At 40.3% G+C, this 27,678-nt stretch overlaps 1 protein-coding gene across 2 annotated transcripts in view; it reads right to left on the bottom strand.

Moving 5' to 3' along the window:
* grk3 (G protein-coupled receptor kinase 3) overlaps positions 1–27,678 on the bottom strand; it is a 70,321-nt gene that overhangs the window by 16,943 nt on the left and 25,700 nt on the right. The window contains exons 1-11 of one of the 2 annotated variants that reach the window (XM_042394697.1): positions 16,527–16,789; positions 11,278–11,351; positions 10,992–11,093; positions 8,466–8,540; positions 6,950–7,011; positions 6,811–6,862; positions 5,883–5,974; positions 5,698–5,797; positions 4,337–4,415; positions 3,738–3,868; positions 1,057–1,151 (exon numbers count right to left, since the gene is read on the bottom strand). In XM_042394697.1, the coding sequence (XP_042250631.1) occupies positions 1,057–1,151; positions 3,738–3,868; positions 4,337–4,415; positions 5,698–5,797; positions 5,883–5,974; positions 6,811–6,862; positions 6,950–7,011; positions 8,466–8,540; positions 10,992–11,093; positions 11,278–11,351; positions 16,527–16,620 (956 nt within the window). In that variant the 5' untranslated portion in view covers positions 16,621–16,789. Of the gene's footprint in view, positions 1–1,056; positions 1,152–3,737; positions 3,869–4,336; positions 4,416–5,697; positions 5,798–5,882; positions 5,975–6,810; positions 6,863–6,949; positions 7,012–8,465; positions 8,541–10,991; positions 11,094–11,277; positions 11,352–16,526; positions 16,790–27,678 lie in introns of those variants that run through there. The other variant, XM_042394696.1, reaches the window with a different exon arrangement.

Raw genomic sequence — 27,678 nt, 5'->3', positions numbered from 1 at the left:
GGCTTAATAAAATGGCTTAATAAAATTTAAACGGGTACAGTTATCATGAAAGAGGAAATTAGCGACAGAGACCAAAACCGTTTTTTGTACCAGGCTGTAAACATGTTTATTTCTGCTGTAAAGTTGGGCATTTTAACATTGGGGGTCTATGGGGATTGACTCGCTTTTGGAGCCTCAAGTGGCCACTTGAGGAACTGCAGTTTTTAGCACTTCCACATTGGCTTCATTTTACAGCCCCGGAGGTACACACCGCCATTTTGGAAGTGATGTCATGGGTACAAAGATTCACATATTGTCACATGACTGCACCAGGATGTTCAATAGATGTCACTAACCCCTAAATTCCACCGGGCGCCAATTTATCCGATTCCACTGGGCACGCCGTGGCGCGTTTCAGAAGTGTCCCAGAAGTGACCAAATGAACGTTGACCAAATCAACGAAAGCTGAGTAAATTAACAAAATTGGGCAGTTTAGTTGCCCTGCTACTGCAGTAATTACGGTAGCCTTAAGGCACTTTATGAGCTTTGACTAGGCTGCTGTAATTACTGTAGTAGGAGTGCAACTGAGTTTAAGCGGCAGAAGGCTTCCCCGCAGTGAAGACGCTCGGCTTCTGACTCGCTCCTGATGGAATAGGACGCTGTGCAGAGGACGGAGCAAAACCGTGTCTGAGCCGGAACGCGGCGCCCGGTGGAATCCCGGGGTCAGAGACTTAATGAGTTAAAATCAAGGATAAAGCTGAATAAGGAATTTTCCTGAACATTGAAAGGGTCGGTGGGTTCTTATGGGTTAATAATTATGGTGATCCATCATCAGGTCAGAATTAACTGATGACCTTCCTTCCCGCCTCAGCTGCACTTTTACTGCTAACTGATGAGCTGAGATGTTAACAGGTGATCTATCAGATTAGCTTTTTAACTTGTCACACAGTGCTGAGCTGACAGAAATAACTCAACAACACAGATCACTGGTGCTGGTGCTGGTGGTTGTGGGTTGGTTGGTGGGGGGTCACAAACATTAAGTGCTCTGGACGGGATCGCAGACAGGCCCACACTTACACACTGGCGTGGGGTTTCTTCTTGGAGAAGTCGCAGGCCAGGCCGAGATCGGAGATACGAACATGGCCGTGTTCATCCAACAGGATATTAGCTGGCTGAGAGAGAGGACACACACACACACACACACACACACAGAGAGGGAGAGAGAGAGGGAGAGAGAGAGAGAGGGTGATATTGATAGAGAATACGGGAGATAAGATAATCAGCATAGGAAACAATGTTGGTAGACCCCACTAATTCAAGACTTAAGTTTCAATTTCCGCTTCACAAGGAGAAAATTTCTGTGTGGATAAGAGACAATAAAAAAGAAACCTCCTGTCCTGGTTATCCTCTGCTGTTTGGCAAAAAAAAAAAAAAAAACCATGACTCACTCACTCTCTCTCTCTCTCTCTCTCTCTCTCTCTCTCTCTCATCCCCCCTCCACCCCTCCAACAGTCAAGCCTCAAAAGTATTATCTGCATTGTACTGCACTGTTTATTGAAGCCCTAAAACTGTTCCCTGACTTCCAGCGAAATATATCTATTATTATGGCAACCAGTCCAAACAGGAGAATCAAGAGGAAAAACAGGACGGTTTGAAAAACACGACTGATACGAAGATCTGCGGCTCTGAAACGGCGTCTGTGGAGGTGAGACGGTGCGTTCAGGTGCGTCGTACAGAGCGCTGTGATGTCACACCTCATCCTTCTCTACATCATTCTCTACTAAACTGTATCAATATCAAACTCTCTTGTGAAGGTAACAGACTGTGTTTTACTGATATTCTATATTTTTATTATTATAAATCCCATAAAAAGACCAAAAAGTCAACCATGTGTTAGTTTGTCTCTCAACACTTTCAATATAAATCTTTAAAAACACATCACTGATATATAGTTTATTTATATTAATGGATCAGTAACTTCTTAAAGTAGGAGAACACTTTAGTTTCTAACAAACAAACAAATAAACAAACAAACAAACAAAACAGGAGGATGTTGTGCATTTGTCGGGACTATTTTCAGCGGCGGATTAACACACATTTAAGTATTTAAAGCTGCACAAGTCAATATCTTTAAATCAACGAGGGATTAAATGATTATGTAGGAAATGAAAGAAGCCACTTGTGGAGTCGGACCCACAGAGAATTCATCCATTTAGAAAATTAATGAACTATTTTGACAATTGAATGATGTAAAAACATTAAAAGTTGCTGTTTGCAGCCTCTAGAACATGAGGATTTGAAGCTTTTCTGCGTCTTACATGATAATAAACTGAATATCGTTAGATTTTGGACTATTTTCTGACATTTTATAGACAAAATGATTAATCGAGAGAATATAAAATTGTTATTTATTTAGTTGATTTAGTTCTTCTCTCAGCTTTAAGGAGCGTTTTAGTGTCTTTCAGCTCATTGTTTTGAAACTTTACTGTTTTGGTTCAGTTTTAACAGGTTAGCAAACAGCAAAGACAGTTAATATCAGACTTTTATTCACCAGCTGGACACAAACACGACTCCAGATGAATGATAATGTGGCTCTGAGTCTACTGAATGTTTACTGAACAACAACTTTATAGGCTGATAATGTATCAATGTTGTGTTTACAGCTTGTTGTGGCCCAAAAAAAAAAATCAACTTCAGCTTTAAATACGGCTGCAACTGATGATTATAATCATTTCTGATTAATCTGACTGTTATATTCTTAATACCAATTAATCATTTTGTCTTTAAAATATGAAAAATGTTGCAGAGTTCACGGTGACGTCATTGAATGATCCAAAGATAGCTTACTGTCATATATGACACAATAACGCTCACATTTAAGAAGATGAATCAGCAAATTTTTGGCATTTTTCTAAAAAAAAAAACAATTATTAAGTAATCAAAATAGTTGCCGATTCATTTTTTTTCTATTAATTGATTCATCAAGTCATTGACTAACTGTTGCAGCTGTAGAGCTTTAAGGAGCGTTTTAGTGTCTTTCAGCTCATTGTTTTGGTTCAGTCTCAGAAAACTGTAAACTACCTGCTCAACAACAAACGTCAAAGAGAGTGAATATCATTTATAAATACTTTAAATACGGCTGCAACTGATGATTATAATCATTCTGATTAATCTGACTGTTATATTCTTAATACCAATTAATCATTTTGTCTTTCAAATGTCAGAAAATTGTGAAAAACGTCGTAGAGCTCAAGGTGACGTCTTTGAGTGTGTTTTGTCTTATCAGCGTCCAAAGTTTACTGTCATATATGACACAATAACCTCAACATGCTCACGTTTAACAAGATGAATCAGCAATTTTTTGGCATTTTTCTTTAAAAAAAAAAAAAAAAAAGACTAAAACTCTTATTAAATAATCAATAGAGTTGCAGATTCATTTTCTGTTGATTGAATCTGTTGATGAAGTCATTGACTGACCGCTGCAGCTCTACAGCTTTAAGGCAGCAGGACTGTGTGTGTGTGTGTGTGTGTGTGTGTGTGTGTGTGTGTGTGTTCATGGTGATGAAGCAACATGTCACCCAGCGCAGCGACGTGACTCACTGACGTCTTTTTAGTAGGTTTTTTTTTTTTTGGGACAATGAAGTTATATATTACAGACAATACTTGCTGCTTTTAGATCTTTTCGTGGGATTTTGTTGACAATAAGATAATTATAAACCGTTTCCAGACTTTATGTTGAGAGAACGTCGTGGTCTAACCTTGAGGTCTCTGTAGACGACGAAGCGGTTGTGCATGTGCTCCAGACCCAGGATGATTTCAGCCGCGTAGAAACGCATCTCTTTCTCGCTGAAGACGCCGTGCTGAGACAGGTGGTAGTGCAGGTCGCCCCCTAAACACACACACACACACACACACACACACACACACAACATGGAGTGAGTCAGCATGACCTCATAACACCTCATGCCTCCGATCAATATCCATCAATATGTTGTGGTAATCTTCTCAGGGGAGCAAATGAGAATCGATGGGAGGCCTTGTATGACTCTGTCCTGTCTCTGGTCTTAATATGTATCGACTGGAGCAGACTGGATTTATAGCAGGAGCTGGAACGGTGCACGGGCCGCACCGCGCCACCGTCGCCATGTTGACTTTGCGAGCCTCCGATGAAGCTCAGGTGAGGTGTGAGGGGTGTTAAATGAAGGCTGGCTGGGCTGACGTCGCTGAGGTGGAAATCCCATCAACTCTCTGGCTGCAGACCGGATGAGTAATCTAATCTGTGTGTGTCTCAGGATGGACTGACTGAGGCTGGAGTTTAATCTGAGGCGGGCAGAAGGAGGAGGAGGAGGAAGCTTACCGTTCATCAGGTCCAAGATGAAGCAGAGTTTATCGGGGGTGTGGAAGGCGTACGTCATACACACGATGAAGGGGCAGTCCTACAGAGACGCAGAGACAGTCAACAGTAAATGAAAGCCAGGAAAATAAAAAAAAAAAGGAAGCTTGTGTACCAGCTTTGTGTGATTCCATCACTTAGTTTGTGTTCTTAGTAAATATCGTCTGGTTTCAAAATCAGGTTGCACCATAAAAAAACTTTCACAACTAGTTCAAACCTTACTGATAATAAAAATAATAAACTTTATTCATAGAGCAGCTTTCATACACAAGATGCAGCTGCTGAAGGAAGTGAAAACGTGTCGTCGCAGCATCACAAAGTGCAGCAGAAACTTCCAAAAACTGCTAAAAAATTATTGATTAATCTGATATATTCTCCATTTATTCATTATTTTGTCTATAAAATGTCTGAAAATAGTGAAAAAATACGTCTTAAAATGTATTTTTTGTCCCAACAAACAGACCAAAACTCTAACATATTCAGTTTACTGTCATGAATGACAAGAAAAAGCTTTAAATCATCACATTTGAGAATCTAAAAGCAACATTTTTGCTTAAAAAAAAAACACTTAAACGATGAATCGACTAATTGTTTCAGCTCTAAAACGCAGGTATGACTTTATTTTTATATGCACACTGAGAGAAATATGAATTATTACCAAGTTACCAAGAATTACCACAGGTTTTTCAGTACTTCCTGTCAGTTTATAACAATAACTCCTCGTGATGCATTTAATGACATCATGACCAGTGAAGTTTCTGTTGAGCTCTGTTGTCTGTGTCCGCAGTGAGCTGCAGCAGTCAAAGTGTTGCTGCAGCTCTGACGTTGAATTAAACAGCTTCCTGCAGCACAAAACCGCCGTCACGTTGTAGTTTATAGACGTAGAAAACGTCTCTCCACAACCACAAACACAAACACAAAGACTTACAACTAATCTCACTGTCTGGTGCAGGAAAGAGGAAACACTGTGAAGCACTTTTAATTAAATTTATGATGTTTTTTCCTTCTTGGGCCTTTTTTAAAAAATTTTAAGGCATTTTAATCAAATGCTTTTCGACACTCTGCTTCACATATGAGACGTTGTTTAGTCATTTAGTCTCTTTGGCAAAATGTTTTGTAATTTGAGGTTTATTGTGTCATTTTTCTGGAATCTAATCGACATCTAAGAAATGTTTGTTTCATTATTAAACAGTGTCAGCTGAGATGTGCTGACCACATCCCACATCTCTTTTTTCTACTTCTCATTCTACACAGGTCATATGTTGTCATATGCATGCTTGCTGACCGTATGACCCGCATGCATGACCGGGTGGGTTTAAACTCACCCCTGTGCTGACTAACGACAGCATGATTCTCTCGTTGAGCGCTAGAGTCTCTCCCTGCTTCATCTTGATCCTCTTCTTGTCCAAACACTTCATGGCGTACCTGACGTTAAAAAAAAACAGATTAAAAACAGGTTACAGACAGGCTACAATGGCGTTCTTTTAAAAGCCATCATAGTGGTCCTTACATCTTCCCCGTGTCGGCCTTCCTGCAGCCGTACACCTCTCCGAAACCGCCTCTGCCGATGATCCGATGCACGCTGAAGTCGTTCATGGTCAGCTGGAGACGGAGAGAAGACCAGTTTATGTCAGAACACATGTTAAATAAATAATAACCCTTCACTCCATCCATCTATGCATGACATGACGGTAAAAGAAGCCTCGTTTCCATCCTTCATCATTCCTGACATATCAGCTCCAGCTGCAGTTTAGACGGTAAATAAAAACACACATATGTTGCTGTAAAGTGCTGCATGAGCAGCTGTCAGTCACAGGAATAAAACACTGTTTTGATTCCTCCGTGGTGATGATGCAGGGTGACTCATCGAAGCTGTCACTGCCCGTGACATCACATCTACACCTCATCTGTAAGAAGTCGGTGTGAACGTGAAACGGACTCCGACTGAAAAGGCAACTTGATGAAGCTTCTATGACTCATCATATATATATTAACTCTCACATCAGCTGACCAATCACTGCTCTTCATCCCTCCAGAGGTGATCGAGCGCGTAAACGTTTCACCATCGTTTATTATTAGATCTTCCTCCTCTATGACTGGTCACTCTGATGTTTTATGATTTTAACCTAATTTGCTTTTGATGCTCATAACTACGTGTGTGTTTTTATTTGACTCATCATCTCTTCTTCCTATAAAACACTTTGTATCTTGTATAGATTTATGTTTTTTTGACCCACAAATGACTTTCTTTTTACGATGACGAGCTTTGCGAGCTTAAGATTCGACCTATCAACTGCAATAAAATAAAACTTTATTGTTTCTGATTTGTAAATCCAATCAAAGAAAATGTTCAACACAGTCCTACAGAGAGAAAGAGAGAAAGTTATTATTTCACATATAAAAACATGAAAAAATAGACATGAGCAGCTGGTACTCACATGGATGTTGAGCTCCACGTTCTTCCACTGGCAGAAACGAGTAAATTTGTCGCTGAGAAACAAAAACAAAGAGAGAGGAGGTTGAATGTACTGTAAATTAGCGCTAACGGCTAGCTGAACTCCTCCACCTCCGTCTCACCTCTCGATGAACTTCTGGAAGATCTTCCCTCTCAAGCTGTCGCAGATCTCCACTATGTATGGCTGCAGGAGGGGACAGACACACAAACAGCAGCTCAGTGACTGTGTGATGTGAATTCTTTGTAAACGTATGTGAGTGTAACTTCTTGTTGTGACGTGAAGCTTCTCTGCTCAACGTTTTTTGACAAAAGACGCCTTTATGTTCCAGCCGAGTGACAAAATATATATACAGGAAATAGTGACAGGTTGGTGTAATATCTCTGAGGGATAATTTCATATCCAGGTTGTCGTCTAAAAAGAGGAAACAGTTGATTAGATTTACTGAGCTGAAAGAAAACGACTCTTTGTTTTCTTCTTGCTCTTGTGTTTTTATTTTCCTGGGTGGCCCGTCGGGAGACTGATGCTCCAACGTTAAACCTTTAATAACCTGCGAGTTTGAATACGAGGATCTGGAGTTTAAATATAATCTCGTTAAAGTCGGAAAAAAAACATGAACGTAACTGCAGATGTCAGCCGGGAGCTGGCAGAGAGGTAAAGAGATGAATGGTTGAACGTGTCGAAGAATAAAACATCAACAAACTTACAACAGATTTATCACTGCAATAATATTTGCAGATTTAATATTGTAATAATGTTGGATTCACTATGGAATCTTTTTGTACAAAAGATGAAAATCGATTCGTCTTTTTTTTTTATTCTGTATATTCGTCTTCCTTGTCAAAACCTGCTGCCTACATTACCCACAATGCAACTTTACTAAAGCCAGTTGTGTCTGAGATTCAGGTGTGTTATGCAGGTAGTATATATATATATATATATATATATATATATATATGATAATAATAATAATAGTAAAAAACCCAAGATATATAATATATAAGATGTCTAATGCAAGTTCTCTGACTTTAAACATGTTTATGGGATTTAAAAAAAACAAACTGATGATATTTAATTCTTCAAGATTGAAGATGTTTCATTGATTTATTTTAATAGATTTTCTGTTTGCAGCTCATGAAATCTACTAACAGGGGATTTGAATCATGAAGGGAAACTTAAGTTAAACATAAATTATGACTTAATTTATATTGTGACATTGACAGATATGATAAAAACATATTTTTCGTTTCATCTTTTCTGCTTTATGACCCAGAACCGACTGCAATTTTTTAAAAATACAGCCTACAATCAGGCTGTCATATGTAGGGCTGCTGGTCGATATGATCTCGTCTGACTAAATTCTCATTGGTCGAATAATCTCTGTGTTATTTTCATAAGGAGAAAAATGCTGCATCAACAGCTTTCCTGCATTGGGATGGACAGACTAACAGATTAAAAACTAATCGATTAGTTGAAGATTATGTACGATTTTAGTCGACCAAGATTTTCTTGTTACTGACCAGAGCACAAATCATTTTATTAGCTATAGATTCTTCTTCACTGTTTTAAGTGTTTTACTGTTTTAAAGTCATTTGCTTTATGACCTGCAGATGTTTTGAATGTGTTGGAGGAGGTTTTACCTGGAAGAGAGTGGGGGGAACCTGTTTCTTTGCCAGGTGACTCTGTACATGGTCCACTGCTTTCTTAGAAAATGGCTGAGGAGGAAATAAAAAAAGAAGGATCATTAAAAAAAAAAAAAAAGAAATGCAGCTTTACAAGTCATTTCACTTCTGTTTTTCCTGCAAGCATGTGTGTGTCCCCCCCCCCTCCCTCCCACCCCCCTGGTGTAAAACATGACGTGGGACAGCACCACTGCAGAGACGAACAAGACAAGAGTGTGTGTGTGTGTGTGTGTGTGTGTGTGTGTGTGTGTGTGTGTGTGTGTGTGTGTGTGTGTGTGTGTGCGTGGGCGGTGTGTTTATTAACTTCCTCCCTTCACACAAGCGGCCAGCAACAACTTTGCTTTACATCCCAAATCGCTGCCTTGCAGGAGAACAAAGGCTACACAGTGTGGCCTGTTGTTCTGCTGGTGAATATGGATGGATTTGTTCCAGCTGGTTCTGGGGAGGGAGGAAGGGAGGGGGGGGGGGGGGGGGGGGGGGGGGTTAACCGGTCCAAAACCACTGCCAGCGTTTCCCAATCAGCACCAAGCCGCAACCCTCAAGTCCTTTAAACGTATTCATGACTGTTGTTTTCTTTACATGCAGACAAGACAAACAAGATGCACCTCGTCTGCCAGATGTGGAGCTTCAGGTTGGTTGATTGGAGTTAAATTTATAGATACACGACCGGGAGTTTCGGCTGTGTGGCTTTATTTCATAAAGTCGGTTCCACCTGCAGTTCAAAGAGACGTAATGAACTAAACGTGTCTACAAAAAGTGACTGTGAAGTGTCGCAGAAAACACAGCTGAGGGTGCAGATGAGAACAAGCTGAAAAGATGGTTTTTATTTTTGGGCTTCAGTCGACACGATACGGGACAAAAACAAAAGCTGAAGTAAAGTCGGGGGGGGGGTTAGTGGAGGAGTGAAGCTGCTTTGGGAGGTTTTTAGTGGAGTGTGGAGTGTGTGTGTGTGTGTATCCTCTTGTTTTGTTTCACCAGCAGCTGAGTATGTTGAAAGGTGGGGGGGAAGCCTGGAATTAGCTACGACTCGGACGATGTAAATCAGTCTCTCCTGTGCTTCCTGACCACAGACCACACACACACACACACACACACACACACACACACACACGATGCAGCTCCACCGCTAACAGTCGGGTCAGAGGTGTGGGGGGGGTGTGTGTGTGTGTGTGTGTGAACGCCGGTAGCCGCTATGTAGCGCTGGAGCTAATAGCCTCGGACACATCTAACACCTGGAAACACACACACACACACCAAGTCACCTTCTGTGGATAAACGAGGAGACGAGATAAAAGCCTCTTCAAGATAAGAGCGTAGTTTGATATCACAGGCTGCTTTTATTTTGAAAGATTGCTGTGCTCGTATTCGGTGTCAGCCCTTCATCGAGGTCTTCATCACACACCTCTGTGAATAAAGTTTCTCCTTTATGTCAGACACAAGTGAGTAGGATGGATGTTAAAAAAACAAAATAAAAAGAAACTCCCATCATGATTGACACATCAGTCGTGTAGTAACAGGTCTGAGTTGCTCACTAAGTGCTGAGGGGGGGTTTTTGTTCTTTCTAATATCTCTTTGTAATATTTTGGTATTAGAGGCGGGAATGTCGTAATAAAGTCTCCACTGAAAGCCACGGCGTCACTGGAAGTGTTTCACATGCAAGCAAGTTTCTTACACAAGATCTGTTTAAATAAAACAACTTTAAACACTAAAAGATCCAAACAAAAGTAACACGAGTGTTATTCAATCTGGAGATATTCTGATCAGTCAAAAGAGATGTTAAACCTGCATTAATGTTGCTTTTAAGTTGATATGTTGAACTTGTTAGCAAACAGTTGTTTATTTCCACATCCAGCAGTTACGGAGCAACATTATCATTCATCCAACATTCATGTGGAGTCGTGTTTCGTGTTTTTTAGCTTCTGTTTTTATTCTCTACCAACTCCTGAGGGAAATATCTGGCTCTTTAGCTGCTAAATGCTCCACTATGTTCACCAGCTAGTCTGAAGACGACGCTATGAGAGTGCTGAGAGTGAACTGAAACTCACTAGAAAGCTCCGTAAAGCTGAGAGGAGCCTCCACATACAGATCGATAATAAGGATTAAAGCTGCTTTAAACAGACACATATTTAACTTTGAATTTCCTGTTTTAGCAAACAAACACCTGAAAGTGTTTTTAACTACTGAATAAGACTATTACTCAATCATAAGCACAATTAATCAGTCGGAGCTCCACTGTGAGGGAATATTGTTGATTAATAAACAATAATAAACTTTTATTTTTGTCTGTTTCTGTTGGTTTTTACCTGATTTCATTTCTTACGATGACGTCCAGATGTTTTATTGTTGCAGCACTTTCTAATCTTGTGACTGTGATATTATTAACAGTTATTATTAATCATGTGAGGGTTAATGGTGACATTGTCGTGATTACGGGACGGTAGTGAACAGCTGTTAAGTGTTTGTGACGGCGTCTCTGGTCCTCACATGTGAACAGGACAGCAGCTCCTTCATGATGTAGCCGTCGTAAATCTGCCGGCTGCGGCTCAACCTCTCCTCCTCCGAGTCCAGCTTCTCGTAGTCCTTAATCTGAAACAGACACACCGGGTCAGCTTAAATATACCACCGCCGAAAAAAACAACAACAAAACAAAGTGCTTCCTGGGAGGCCTTAATCAGAATGAGCTGGATTACAGGCCTAATCTCTCACCCCTTTCCCCCATGATGCCGTCTAATCCCACACACACACACACACACACACACTTTAGACTTACTTCTTCGTAGAACTTGAGCTGCGGCACGGCCTCGTCGATCTCGTTCATACAGAAGTCCTTGAACAGTAGGAAGCCTGGAGGACACACAGGACAAAAACAATCATTTATTATTTAAAACCAACCTGAAGACGAATCAGGAGAAACGTTACATCATCGCTAGAGCTGCAACAATCAGTCGATTAACCCGTCAACAGATCATTAATAACAACTGTTTTGATAATTGTTGAGTCATTTTGTCCAGTTGTGATGTGAATATTCTCTGGTATCTTTAGGACCTCACTTAGAGAAACACTTTCAGCGTTTTATAGACCGAACGACCGACCGATTAAAGCATAATCGTTAGGTGCAGCTGCGGGCGTTGCCATGACAACGTCACTGATGCAGCGACGCGTCCCTTTCAAGAGTTTACAAAGTCGATCGACAGGACGGTGAATTCAAAGAGGAATGAAAGAGAGAAAAAGAGTTCAGTCACAATGACGACATGACAGCAGGAAACACACACACACACACACACACACACACACACACACACACACAGCTCATAATTACGCTGTTTTTTAATCTCAAAAAAATCAAAAATGGATCAAAATCTGAAATGCACGTCATGCAACATTATCAGAGGAAGAGGAAGAGGAGGAGGGAGGGGTGAGGGGGGTAAAAAACGCATGCACGTTGCTTGCAGAGATGAGACACGCTGTTGCCATGGTAATTGCCTCCATGGCTACTGTGTGTGTGTGTGTGTGTGTGTATGCTGGTGTAAAGACACAGAGATGGGATGTACAGTAGTTCCTGAGTTATGTGATCACATGTGGTCAAAACAAAGATGTTCATGTATCGAGATGTCAGAGAGGAGTCAGCAGTGTGTGTGTGTGTGTGTGTGTGTGTGTGTGTTGGTATGCTCCTTCTCTGTGGTTTTAGCTGATTAGCATCAAGTATTAACAAAAATAGACGACTAACAGGATCTGGTTCTAGACGCAGATCACGAGTCGGCTCGCTCTGACCTTCACCGCCGTCCTGAGAGACGTCGCTGTATGAGCACAGCGTGACGATGGACCGTCAGACAAACAAGCACAGACGACACGACGGAGAAAACAGAGCAGAAACTCTCAGATAGAAAGAAGGAAAAAAGGTGAAATGATGTTGTGAAATAGAGAGAAGGTGGAGAAGTTTTACTATAAAGGCTCACATGACAATTAATCAATTATCACAAAAACTGTGACAAAATGACAACTTCACAGAGCCAAATGTCAGATTTTATCTGTTCAAAGCCCAAAAAATATTCAGTTTATTATTAAAATAACTCATTTAACTCATTTCTAACAAACTATAACTCCTGACAAAGAAAAGAAGCTGCAAACACAGAATTTCTGCTTGAAAAATGATACATTTTTAAATAATGACGAGTCGATTATCAAAACAGCTGCAGATGATCAGTCAATCGATTCATAAACTAATTATTTCAGCTTTAAAATTCAGCATAAAGAACATTTCAACAGCACTGATGACGAAGCCTAAAAATGACAAAACAAAAACAAAAACATGCAATAAAATCTTTTTGTTTTCTTTTTGTGAAAATAATTTTCAGTATTTCAGATTCACAGTTTGATTTACATCCATCAACACACACATTTCCTGTTAGTATAAAATAGAAAGTATGTTTATTCCTTGTTTACTAACAGCACAACATGACAGTTAGCATGTAGCACAGTTAGCGTATAGCACAGTTAGCATGTAGCAAACACTGTATACAATCAGTGTGTTGTATGAAACTGGAGCAGAGCGAATGAAGACTTTAACTTTGATAAGTCTATACAGGAAGTGCTGGTTTCCTTGACAGCAGCTTAACACTGGACAACAAAAAAAAACATTATAAATAATAATAATAAATAAATTAATCAGAAACTATTTGTTGATTAATTGATTAGTTCAGAACACAGAGAGATAATCTGAAACTATCTTGTTAATCAATTAATCGATCGTTAAAAGTCCTTTCTAGTTTCTAAAAGCTGTTTTTTAACTTATCAGATGGTAAATGAAACAATTTCAGGTTTCAATAGACTTTAAGATGTTATGACTGTTTTCTGATATCAGATGAAAACAGCTGATTGATTAATTGATCACTGATAGTTGTTGAATGTGTTGTGGAAATGAATGTGTCAGACATGGAATAATAGTTGTGCTGCAAATGAAAGCAGCAGATTAGAACACAGGGAGGCGTCTTGTTATAATATGATAAAACAGACTCATAAAAAAAGGAGCAAATGAGACATAAATTGTGTCTCAGTTGGAAACATGTTTGTATTAAAGGCCCGGCTCTCTCTCTCTCTCTGCAGGCGAGATAAACAGACCTCTGCCACTATCTGAGGATTTATGGTTGTTTAGTTACAGAAATCAGACGTAGAACTAAATGTTTGCTGCTAAGAAAGTGACTTTTGTGTTAATTTAGTGTCTTCACTGATTCGGTTCGAGGCGCGCTCACGGCTCGAGTCATTTGTTTAGGCCCTCGGTGGCGACTATCAAGCGTTGTCACTTCTTCCCCTCTCTGCTTTATCTCTCCTCCAGACGTGATGCATCATTTCCCCTCCGCTCCGCCGCTGACACCAGGGCCTCGTACGAACCAACGTGCTCACACGCATCCACACATGGTGTATGTATGTATGTGTGCACCGGGCATCCTTGTTTGCAGAATGGGTGCTGCTGACAAACCACCCCCCCCATCCCACCCCACCCCGAAACACACACACACACACAGCGAGGGCTAAACGTGTGAGAGAGGGTATTAGAGCGAGGGACGGAGGAGGAGGAGGAGGAGGAGGAGGAGGAGGAGGAGGAGCGGGGAAACGACAGTTCTTACATCACCCAGACTCAAGGATTAACCTTAATCGCTGAACACTTCAACACTGCCCAGCTAATTCAACAAACGGCCTCCTCCACAGAAGACACACACACACACACACACACACACACACACACACCTAGCTAGCTGGAATCACAGGCTCTCCGTCTCATTAGCGAGATCACCTGAACCGTCTAAAAATACCAAACTGGCTCTTTCTGACAACTCTGCCCTCCGTCATCTGCTCACACCCGGAGCAGCGACCAGCAAACTGAGGATTCATTAGGAAACATCTAGTGCACATCACGCCTTCGTCATCGCAGTATCCAGCCTATAACCGAGTTTCCCTAAAGACGAGAGAAACACAGCCGTGTGGGATTGAAGGATGCAGGAATTCTCTCATTCCAGCTTCTTAAATGTGAATATTTGTGTTAATCTGGACGAAATCAGACCTTTAAAGTTGCACTTTGACTTCTGGGAAACAGTGATCGACATTTTCAACCAGTTTAACATTTTACAGACTAAAGAACAAACCAGTTAATCGAGGAAGCAGAATAGATTAATCAATAACAGCTGCAGCGCTTGAGCTAATCATTAGGATAACACTTGAACGCCCTGTGGTTAGCTATCATTATCAATATATTAACTTTTGAAACATAGAACACTATAATGTCATTATAAGCAGATATAAGTGTTTATTAATGGACAGTATTTGTCAGCAATAATAACTTTTTATATTATTACCACTGTGTTTTACTATATTTGTCATTCATTATATACACTAATATCTGCTTACAACTACATTACTGTGTGTTATAAACCATTTATTAACTGTTTATAGAAGTTTTACCAAAACTATTTTAAGTATTGATTTTTTTTTTTTTTTTTAATCTTCACATATTCATCACAACATCCAAGATGCAAAGTCTGACCAACAGTCCAAAACTCCCAAAAATATTCTATTTAAAATGATTAAAAACTAAGAAATAAGAAGCTGTAACTAATGAATGTTTGGCTTTTTTTTTTCTTGATTAAAAATAATTGCTGCATAATTTTCTCTCAGACGACTAATTGAATTATTTCAGCTCTGAAATGATTTTTCCACCAAACACACCTGAAAATAAGAAAAACACAGCGAGCAAACATTTAACAAAGTAAGATTCAGAATATTTACGCTGATAAAATTTTAACCCACAAAATAACTTTTCATGTATAATAAGTGACTTTTAGTTTATAGCAGCCATTTTTAATATGTTTCCTGCTTCTTTTCATACTCAAATAAAACAACAAGGATTCGCTAAAAAAAACACAATTTATAAGCAGAATCAATTAACTATTTACATATTTAGTGTTTTACTGATGTTACACTGTTGGACTCACAGTGAACAGTTTTTTTAAAAAATTCTGCACATTCTTCTTCTTTCTTTGCAAAACTTCCGTTGCCTACATTACCCACAATGCAACGTGACTGTCAACAGCTCGGTGTGAGATTCAGGTGTGTGATGCTAGTAGCGGCTAATGCTAATCCTGGAGTTGTTAGCCTCCAGCAGAGCCTAGCATAACCACGCTTCTTTCTAACTCAACGCCTCCAGATTTATTTATAAACAACATGAATTCTCTAAGAACCAGAATTTATTAGCAGAATCAGTAAACTATTTACAGATTTAGTGTTTTACTCCTGTAACAACATGGTGAAGTTTTTTTTTTTTTTTAAAAAAGATCAAAATCGATGCAGCAGAATCAGATATCGTCTTTTTTTTATTCAGCACATTCTTCTTCTTCCTTTGCAAAACTACCGTTGCCTACATTACCCACAATGCAACGTGACTGCCAACAGATCGGTGTGAGATTCAGGTGAGTGATGCTAGTAGCGGCTAATGCTAATCCTGGAGCTATTAGCCTCCAGCAGAGCCTAGCATAACCTCGCTTCACGCCTCCAGATTTCTTTATTTTTTTTAATTTGTCGTCTTCACACCAAACCGACGCCGACTCAAAACACTTTATACTACTTTTTATAGACACAGACACACACTCCACTGAGTCACTAACATGATGCTCTGTCTGTGTGTTCCCCTTATCTTTCAGGAAGTGCACACTTGACCGTGTTTTCATCAGGTCAACGCCGGCCGCTGGGTCAAACATCCATTAACAAATACGTTAGCAGCCGAGACGTAAATCTTTTTTTTTCTACCCGTGAACTCACAACATCCACAAAACCGTCTCTGCTCAATTTCATGTCAGGTTTCTGCTCGTCTCTTGGCTGCTCGCTGCCAGCCAGACCGGCGAGATATAAACAAGCTGCTGTTCAAATCTGAAGGTGAAGGAGCCACGAACATTATTAAAAAGTTTCTTATTGAAGAGGTCATGTGAGACAGGATGACTTGACTGTGTGTTGCATTATACATACGCTGACCTTTACTGGTGGAAGAGCGCCAGCACCGAGCCGACCGAGGTGTGTGTGTGTGTGCGTGCATGCACTGCACAATGTGACAGATAGTCATTCCCATACAACATTAGGATTAGCAAACAATGTTAAGTATTCTCCTGATCTTGCTGCTCTCTCTTGCTCTGCTGTCTGATAAGTGATTTGCTGACTTACTTCTAGCTGCAGAAACGCGAACGTGTGTTTCATTAAATGTGTTTTCAGCTTTAACATTAAAACAGTATCATAGATAAATGCAGAGCAGAGTATGAGTCTGTTTACAGGCTTGTCACAGGTAGAACAGTCGTATTCAGCCGTCGTTTAGTTGTACTGCGTGTTTTTATGGTCAAGGTTGCTTTTATTGTTTCCCTAAGAGAGATCATTGAAAAAAAAAACTACTCACTATTCATAAAAAGACGTGTTCGCTGTTAAAAATACAATAATTCCACTGAATGAGAAGCACAACCACATCTCTCACCCGCATACACACAAACATGTCTCCCACAGTTTCATATTATTTTGGGGGTTTTTGTTGCCAGGTTCAACAAAAGGCAAACAAAGACAAAAATTAAAGTCTCCTTCCACTCAAAATCATGTTTTTTTTTCTTGTTCCTTCTTCTCTGTGCAGAGTTTGTTTTCACCTTCATCTGCTGAGTTCACCTTAAAACCTCAGTTTAGCACGTGAACATCACAACAGGATTTGTGACATCACAACCAGTTTGGAGCCAATCGTTGTCCAGTATATGCGACTTACACAAGTGTGAAACTTGAAGCCTCTGAGAAGGAGGAGACATCTGGTGTCCAGCAGGAAAACTTGTAGAAATCAACAATATTCACATATTCAGAGATATTTAATGAGGGAGAAGGAGGAGGAAAGGTCATTTTAAGGATTTTAACGTGGTAATTATACTTTTTTTTGTGGAAAAAAAACATATCAGACACTACAGTTCCAAGCTGCATATGTTTATGTCTTAATACATGTCTGGAGGTGAAATTCAAGACTTTTGAAGACAGAATTCAACCCTTTTTAAAGACTTTTTTAAGAACAACTGTCACATGATATCAGCAATACCTTTATAGCATGCAGCTAATTTCAACCACACTTCCTCTATTACTATGAGATCATGTTACCGGCCTGGTTTAGAAGTCATTTACAAAGCAAAATAACACAAAAAAACAAGCTAGAAGCCCTTTTCTTTTGGCAGGTACGAAGCTTTTCATCGCCACAGGACTGTTTACAAAACTTAAAACAAATGACAGAGCGGATGTCTCGTCCTGGAGCAGCTCCGACTGTTTGCAAAAGGCTGCTAAACACGACTACAGCTGCGAGACAGTCTGAACACACCGTACAGCGTCTTAACTCCAAATTAACACCTTGAGACGTTATTAAAAATAAAACAACAAGCTGAGAGAGGTAAGTCCGCCTCTGCTGCATGTGGACACGGTGCAACAGAGCAGGAAGTGTGATTTATACATGTTGATTAAGACCTAATTGAGCTCGCTAGACACACACACACAGAGGACACGACAATAAAGAGCATATGGAGAGTGTCTGCAGGCCTGCTGGCTCAGCTCGATCCACAACAGGTTGGTTATATATCTGAGCTAATATCTCACTATCCGTGACTAAACGACACGCCAGTGAGTTTTATATTCATAACCCATAAAGAGAAAAAGCAAAGAGAGTATTTAGGACACAGATTCAGACTCATAGACGACGTTTACATGCACAAAATATTCCGGTTTTTGCCCTTATTCCCCAAAAAAAGACAATATTCCTGCTAATGATAATTCCGCTAATATTCCCGTTTACATGTGGAGGGTTTTCAGGGTTTCAGGTATTGATATGTCGTCACCGTCGGTCCGACCGATCCCCCTCCTCCGTCGTCATGGTGGAGAAGCCAGACCACCCTGAGCAGCTCTCCACTCTCCTCTCATTCCAGCATATGTCATTTTTTTTGTCTGCTCAGGGGTGCGTTACACAACCATCCCATCATGCATCATCTCTGTCTCGGCCTTGCAAAAGAAAAAAAAAAACAAAAAAACTGTTGGCTAGTCGGTTTGTTTACAACTCTCAGAGCTGACCGTAAACAGGCCGGAGGTCGTGTGTCGCAAACTGCGGTAAAAACCCAACTGAGACGCGTATTCTGAACATGCTGCATACATGCTGCTCCTAAAACATGAATAATACCAGTATATCCCATATGTTTTAATCAGAAAATGCTACATTTGAAACCTGTATCAAATGCAGAATATTGGTATATTCCGGATAATAGTGGAATATTAGTGTGCATGTAAATGTAATCTCTGTTTGAGAGAAACTCACTGATCACACTTGTACACACACACACACACACACACACACACACACACAGACTTGTTGCCAAATTCTGCAGATGGGGATGAGTTTGGGTCAGAGGAAAAAAGGGAAAATGGGCAACAAAGCAAAAAACTGACATCTGCCTCTGTAGCGTGTAGAGAAGAGAAATAGTAAACCAGGACAGCAGCGCTCAGTAGCAGCTACAGCAGAGTGAGGTATAGTACAGTCGTAGTACTGTATAGTAGTATAGTACAGTAGTAGTACTGTATAGTAGTATAGTACCAGCAGCATGAGTCACACTAACATTTTTAAATGCAAAACAGTGAAGTGAAATCAGCTCATTTCAGTGGAATTAGTCGTATCAGCTGATTTGCTTATAGAAATGAAGAATGTCCAAGAAAATATTTTGCATTAAGCGACATGCAAACCTCAAACAAAGAGCTGGAGACCAAAACAGAGAAGTTATCACAGCCTGGTAGCTGTTATCTCAACTTTTATTCACCCTAAAAAGAGGCAGGTTTATAGACTGTTACAGATACGTCTGTTAGCTTACTGTCCGGATAGCGACTAAGCTAGCTGGCTTGCTAACCAACAATTAGCTGACAGCTCTCATTCATTTAACTGGGACCAGTACTGCAGAAGAAGTTTTACTGAAAAAAAACATGCAACGCCATCCGGAGAAAAAGCTAAACCAGGTTCAACTTTTCCTGCAGCACAACCCGACGTCATCCGGCAAGACGCTGCGTTGTCCAATCACATCCGAGCGCACGTACTTTGCAACATGAACAGACTTTTTCTGCTGTGACAAAAAGTGCAACCGTTGTCGCTGTGGTAACTTTCAGAGTTGTAAAATCCTGTGTGAGTATTTTAAACTGCTGTACAGGGTTCAAATTCAAGTATCTGTCTATGAAACTAGACTTCCTGGATCATATTTCATGTCTCACCAGTACCTGAAGCAGCACGCACTCACCACCGCAGGCCCCCTACGCTGGCTGGTTGTGGTTTTGAAAGTCTGTTTAACAGGTCAGCTAGCTAGGAGAGGTGTCGCGACTCGGAGAGCCACACGGCTAGCGTGTTAGCGGTTAGCAGTTAGCTCATCACTTACAGCATCTCTGCGAGTAATAATCACTGCATCACAACGCTTCTAGCACCGCCTATTTCACGAGGACAGATGACATTCATTGAACCACTTTCTGGTGCCACAAAACTGAAACAAGAAACAAAAGGCACTGGGTAGCCAAAAAAATAAATCAACAAGTATTTCCTGTTACATTCTTTTGAGTCTTTGTGTTGAAGTGTTGGTTGTAATATACATGCAGTAGACTGTCCGGTGTTGGTTTATTTCCCCTCCTCCTCCTCCTCCTCCTCCTCCGGGACTAACGTGACTTCACACTCACCATCAAACCAAAGCCCTTTATGACAACTTCTTTTCCTGACGTTGTAGAGGTGAGAATGTTATGTCATTTCATGTGAGCCTCTGTATCTGTGTGAGTGTGAAAGATGCATCTTTCCAACCACATCAACGATGTTAAACAAGTTTCACACGGGACTGATGCTGCTGAGCTCAAAGACACTGCAGAGACTAGATAAGGAACAGAGAGTAGCTTGTTGTGCAACATATCACAACCTCTTGACTTTATACTGAAGTTCTTTGAGAGTTTTACAAATGTAGAACAAAGTCAGGAGGTTGTGATATGTAGCACAACAAGCTAGCGAAGCTGTAAACAGAACCGTGTTCGTGCACATGCTCAGTAGCGTCTGCCTTACACAGAACTACTCTCCGGAGACTGAAAACATGAAGCTGTTATTAGTCTTTGGAGCCGTTTCTAAACAAACTAACGTCATCGAACTCTTCATGATGAAGGAACATGTCACCCAGTGCAGCGATGTGGCTCACTGACGTGTTTTTAATAGTTTCTGGACGACAACGGAGGTCTAAGATATATCAGGCTTTAAATACACACACAATACTCGTAGATCAGTTCAGTCATTGAGACTTGTTGACAATAAGCTCTGTGCTGTCTGTATGAACAAAACTGGGTCAAAACCTTGTTCATGGCTGTATGGTCAACGTGCAAAACTGTGCTGAATGTCTATGATGTGAATTCCTGGATATTAAATGTTCATTTGCAATCATTTTCTGTAGCGTTCCCAGTAATATTTGCTGATAAAGTCTACTGAAGTAGCATCACATGACATGGTTGAGATACGCAGCGAGAAACGCAGTTGCAAGAACAACATTTTCCACTCATATATCAGGATGTTTGATTTTAAGGAGAACTTATTTTACTTCTAATTCACTATTCTAATTATCTGTGAACTCTGCTCTTTCATTTCTGCATTTTGTCAGAGTGATTGTTATCTGAGATGCAGCTCTCCCTCACGCCTCCAGGTGCACGGAGAGCCGTTTCCTCTCCCGCTCAGCCACCTCGCGCTGTTTGTCGCGGCTCGGATGCAGCCGAAGCCGAGCAAGCCAACATTGGAGGTTTGTCATGTGCGGCAGCCTCGGGCACAACCGACATCATCCCGAGGAGCACCGATACAGCAGACCTCACGCGCCAGGTCAGCCGCAACGACGCCTCCGCACACGCTCCTCCAACAGTCGTGCGATCACGGCGTGTGAGTCGAGGTGGGGCATCTGCCGGCTCGGCTGCAAGGTGCGATAAATCTGGAATGAGCTGCAGTCAGTGGAGCTGCGGTAAACGCCCCCTGAGGAGGTAATAAACTGTTCATGCCAGTTCATTTTGAAAGAGTAACGGCCAATGGCGAAACGCCAACGCTCAGCCTGCCAACCAATGGTGTAACTTCATCACTCAGCGACGGACAGACATTCCCGTGAGAAGGGCTCTAATGTTGCCGTCCAGCCACATAAGAACTATCTGCAGTAGTTGTTGATTTTTTTTTACCACATATTAAAAATGAATTATACGCAGCATCATCGCCCCGGTTACTGTAATATGCATTTTATCCATTAAGTCGGAGCAGCTGGAATCAGATTCCTTTGATGTGAAGATAGTGTGAACGATGATGATGGATGGATAAAGGAGAAGACGTGAGAAGGATCGGAGGTGTGGACAGTCTGTTGACATACACACACACTCACACACACACACACACATCCTGGCCTTTAGGAGAAACACGGCATTCTGGGAGGAGGCGAAAAAAAAATAAAAATAAAAAAAGAGAGAGAGAGATTGTCTGGGCTGTTTCCATTTATCGCCCATCCTCTCCACCCCCCCCCCCCCCCCCCCCCCCCCCCCCCAATTCTCATCACCTATTTTATTCCTCCTTTAATCAATTTCATTTCTCCCCGTCGACAAAGCGAAATGCAGCAGTTCTGGTCGGGTTCCCATGGCAACCGCAGTTGCTAGGCAACACACAACTCTCCATCATCCATTCCAGAAGTCTGACAGATGGAGAGGAAGAATGCCAAGGCAAGAGTGAGAGAAAAGAGGAGAGAGGGAGAGAGATGGAGAGAGAGAGAGAGATTCGGACAGAATGAAGAAGAAGAGGAAAAAAAACGTCTACAGAATGAAAACAGGAAGAGGAGCTGTGCGGCAGAGAGGTGAGGAGGATGATGCAATCCAAATAATAATAAAACACACACAGCAGATCCGATAATCTCGTCAATGATCCTCTCTTCATATGGATTCCTCCTCAGCCTCTAATCCTCTGTTAGTCCACAGTTTCACATTTCACTGTGGTCGTACGAGGCGTCACTGTTTATTAGCAGATTCTCTCTCTATGAATGATATGAAAACATTGCAATAAAAGCTTTGACCCTCCTGTATGTCACTGACCCAGAACGAGACCCGCTGACTCATTCATCATATTCAAAACAATCTAATCTGTGTTTATGTAAAGTACCTTGATGCTGTTGCATATAATTATAAAATATAAAAGGTAGTAAAAGCTGATGCTCCTCAAAAAGGAAGTTCATCAAGTTAAAAGTCACACAAATCCATATAATCCATGACAAGCCGTGCAAATTATCACAACATAATTCATGACTTGGAGGTCAATTAGAGAGTCGGTATAGAGGGTGTCAGAGTGGATTATCATCGTTAAACCTTTAATTAACACATAAGTATTGTTAATTCATATTTTAGGACGAAGTCAAACGTTTAACTGCAGCAGCTTTCCAGCCTGTTTCAAACACCTGTCACATCCTCGCCGACACCTGACCACAAACCCAACAAAGCTGCTCTTTTAAAGCTGCAATAACTGACTTTTTTTAAGCCACCTGGGGGCAGTAGAACGACACAACAATGACGTTATTATCAGCTTATGAAACTTAATATGTTGAATTTGTTTGCTTATTTCACACATCCGAGCAGAAACAGAACAACAGTCATTTAAAAAAAATCACACTTCTGGCCCAACATCCACCTTCTTTTAAGCAACTGTTTGGCTGCTGAATGCTCTACTTTCTTTGCCAACTAGCCTGTTTGTTTGTTTGCTGTTGTTTTGCTGTTGTTTTGCAGTTGTGCACAGAAGTTTTAATCAGAGCGTGTTTGCTGCTGAGAAATGAGGTTGATGAGAGCAGTCGAGTGGCAGACGGTAAAACCAAAACGTCGAGCTGAAAGGCGTCAGGACGCTCTGCAGAGCCGAGAAACTGCTGAGTCGGGTGATTTATCTCTGTGGGTTTGTCACCTTTCACATACAAGAAGTAATTTGATCTGATGTTAATATAAAAATATAAATTAGTGCAGCTTCACTGCACTACACTACATATTCTGTCAGAATATAATCTCTCAACATCACAAATACTGTAATCTAGAGCTGCAACTAGCAATTATCATCATTATTGATTAATCTGCTGATTATTTTCTTGATTTAATTGATTGTTTAGTCTTTAAAATGTCAGAAAATGGTGAAACATGTTTACCAAAGTCCATGATGCAACTTAAAATATCAACAGTCAACAACCCAGAGATGTTCAATCTACTGAAACTAGAAAATATTCACATTTAACAGGATGAATTTTGATCGACTATTTATTGCACTTACAAACATACAACCTGCATTTGAAAACAACTAAAACAGTCAAACACATCAGTAACAAAGGCTACAATGCAACAGAAGAGGTGTTGCAGAAAAACACACACACACACATATATATATTAAAAATATTCAAGGTGGAGTAGTGACCATTACGCCTGCTATATTTAGAGCGTACAGAACGTCCATTACATAATGTCATCCTGCCTGACCCTGATTTTGTCTGTTAGTCTACCGAGGAGGACTCGGTATCTCACAATGAAGCGTCTGATGAACAGTAAAGACAGGTGGATCTCCTCCACGCCGTTTCCTTCGTCTCTGTAACAGCGAGGCCTAAAAAAAGGCCGCTGACTCTCACCCCCTCAGGACTGGAGAACAGAGACAGTGAAGGGCGCCCTTGCACATGTATTTATAAAAAATAAAAAAACACTTCTTGGCTGTAAAACCTTCTTTCAGACATTTGATTTATTTATATTTAGTGAAGACAGACCGCTCACCTGGATGTTTATTAGATTATCCATCACATCTGTGTACTAAAGCATATTAACATCATTACATCTCTAGTCTCTAATCTATTTTTATTCATTTTTATGCATTTTATTTTTGAGTAAATCAATTTAATTACTGTATATATTTTAATCTTTAACACTTTAACTTCCCTCTGAGATTAATCATATATCTATCTATTTATTCATCTATCTGAAGAACAAAACTGTCCTTCTGATCATCTTTCATATCATATGTTTGAAAAATGACATTTGATTGTTGCGGGAACGTTCTCCTCCGAACTAAAGACCAAACAGTATTTCTGCCCTTGAGGAGAAACATTCCAGCAGCGCAGCAGCGTCTTCCTGACCTTGGTCGTCATGACAATCAACACGGCTTGTTGAACTCAAGGACACAAAACATGTTCAGAGTACAAAATATCTTTAATTTCCCTTTGGGACTGATAAATTATTCTATCTATCGATCCATCTATCTCTCTATAATCAAAAGCAAACTGACTGCAGAGCTTCAACATGTTGATTAGAATCAGACTCCGATTCTGAGGCTAAAACTCAACTTAAAATGACAATAACAAAATATTTTCATTATCGCTTCATCTGTTGATTATTTTCTCGATTAATCGATTAGTCGTTTGATTTATAAAATGAAAAATGTCGATCAATGTTTCCACCTCAAATGTCTTCTTCTGTCCCGACCAGAAAATATTCACATTTAAGAAACTGAAACCAGATAATTTGGAATTTTTTTCTTCAAAAATTACTCAAAATAATTAATAAATTATCAATCAATTATCAAAACATTTTGCAATTAATTTAGTTGTCAATTTACTAGGCCAAACATTTCTGGGTGCAGCCTCTAAAATGTGATAATTTCATGTTTTTCTGTGTCCTTTATGACAGTAAACTGAATATTTTTGGGTTTTTGACTGTTGGTCGAACAAAACAAACCATGTGAAGACGTCACCTTTGACTCTGAGGAATTAAAACTCACATTTTTTCAGTATTTTCTGACATTTTATAGACAATGTGGAGCACCAGTCTTATCTGGGAACTAAACGATTAATCAACTAAGCGTTGCAGCTCTTAAATGATTCTCATTTTTTATGCATAAGAACAGAAATGGATCCAACACACACATGAACTCACTACCTGGAGTTAATGAACAATACATGTATTTATGTATTTTACATACTGTGCATGCTTCTTGTGTCTGTGCTTCTGCTTTGCATCTTCTAGTTAGTGTCTTAACAATGCAGCTCTTATTCAATCTACATTTCTATTAACATTAATATCTTAAATGTATTTACTGTCTTGCATATCTTGTATCAAGAGTCTCTGTGTTGCATGTTTTCAGGACGTTTTTATTCATATTAATATGTTCTTTTGTTCTGCATGCTTATAAATGATCTCAGTAACTTTGTCATTTCAATCTCATTTTCATATTCTGTTTTTAGGGAGACTCTGTAACATCTGTCCAATGCTTATTAATGTGAAATATCCCTGTTAAATAAACAAACAAATAAATAAAACAAATAAACAATCCAGCAGATCCAGCATCTTAAATATATTATTCTTAAAAGCTCTGGACTAAAAATCCGAGGCTGTGTGTTTTGTACCAGAATAACTTGACAAATTACCACGAATTTCAAATTTTAGATGTCACCTAATCAGTCATTTGACTGAAGGAGGAAATAAAGAGGCCTCGGTGTGAAATAACAGGACTTTCAAATGGAAGAACTCGCTGACAAAAGCGGCCTGTGTCAGTCAAATAAGAAAGGTGTGTTGTGCTGCCTTAATTTTGTCTGAATCAAAACGACGCCTGCAGCATTTTAAACGAGTTGAAGGGCATCGCAATAATAGAGGCGGCGAATTATTAAAGCATGAATGACTCTCTCTCTCTCTCTCTGTGTCCTGTTTTGAAAGGGAAAGGTCTCATTTTTGGTAATTTTAGGGCAAATAAAGAAGCTCAAGTAATAGAAATATGCTTTAAAACTAAGATTTGGCTCTGAAATGTGTAGATTAGTTGCTTTAAGAGGCAAAATTCTTTGTTTGTGGTGTAAAATACAGTGAACAGAACTAGCTGACATGTATCTAATCTGATTTGTGCATCATTATTAGATGGTACAGTAGCAGGTTTGGGTTTGTGGTTACTGTTTGCACCCATGTAGCACAAACCGCTACATGGCCTCCTCTACGGTGACCTGCTGATAAGTCTGAGTGTGTCTGACAGCTATCTCTTGTTACTGAAACATGCAAAGCCACACATTTGCCAGTCAAATTCAAAATGTACAAGCACACAGACTCATGTGTCATCCTCTCAGCTACTATTTCTCCGAGCCGCACAACCAAAACGCAACAACGAGCTCCGACCAGGCTCGTCGTCACATCTCTCAGATCTCTCTGTTGTTCTGCCAATTGCAGAGCGTAAAAAAAAAAAGTCAGAGCGTAGAGAGAGCAGAGAGTAACAGTAATGCAGGGTGGGACGCTGAACACAGGAGTTTCAGCTGATGGGTATCTTCCTGTACTGACCGTAGCAGTCAGTCGTAACATCACAGATGCATGAAACTGAAACTCTTTGATGTCTTCATATCACCGATGATAATCGCGGGCAATAAATCCTGAGACTTGACATGTAGGGCTGTTATAGGTGTTTAGTGTGGGTGGCTGATAGGCAGGTGGCCTGTAGTGTAATTGAACCCTTTTCTGCTAAACCCCGCCTCCTCCTTAGTTACTGTTGCTATGCTTAACAAGCTTTGCATCCTAGCATGGCACATGTACAGTCGACAATGGTAACGGTGGCAGATTTACTGTCAAAATTCTTCCATTTTACCAGAATAACTAAAAATAATTACCTCAAGTTTTTAGTGTTGTAGGTGATATTTTAGCCAGGATCATGAGGTTCCTGCCACAGACTGTATATAAAGATGGTCGTAACAAGGCGTGACATCAACTGCTGGTTTGCACTGGAGCCAGTTTGAAGTCCAGAGTTGCTGCTCCCAAATAAAGGAATGCAGGAAGTTTCCTTTCACGCTCTGAAAACACGCCCCGCTACCTCAGACTGAAGCTAACGCTAGCTTACCGGGAACACAGAGAGGTGCAGACTTGTGCTAACGTTAGCTAACTAGCACTCTAGGTATCCTTATCAAGTAACATTAAACTTATCAAAATATTGCAACAGTCTGACTTAGTGTGAGAATATAATTACAGACAACAAAAAGCAATAAGCACCTATTTAAATAAAGCTAAGAAGCTGTTTTATGTGGATAGAACTGAAGCATCGACCAACACGGGTGGTTGAAAGTTACAATTGTCATAT

The sequence above is a fragment of the Thunnus maccoyii genome, chromosome 19 (genome assembly GCF_910596095.1).
Source record: "Thunnus maccoyii chromosome 19, fThuMac1.1, whole genome shotgun sequence".
Taxonomy (NCBI): Eukaryota; Metazoa; Chordata; class Actinopteri; order Scombriformes; family Scombridae; genus Thunnus; species Thunnus maccoyii.
This window is presented reverse-complemented; position numbering and strand designations above follow the sequence as displayed.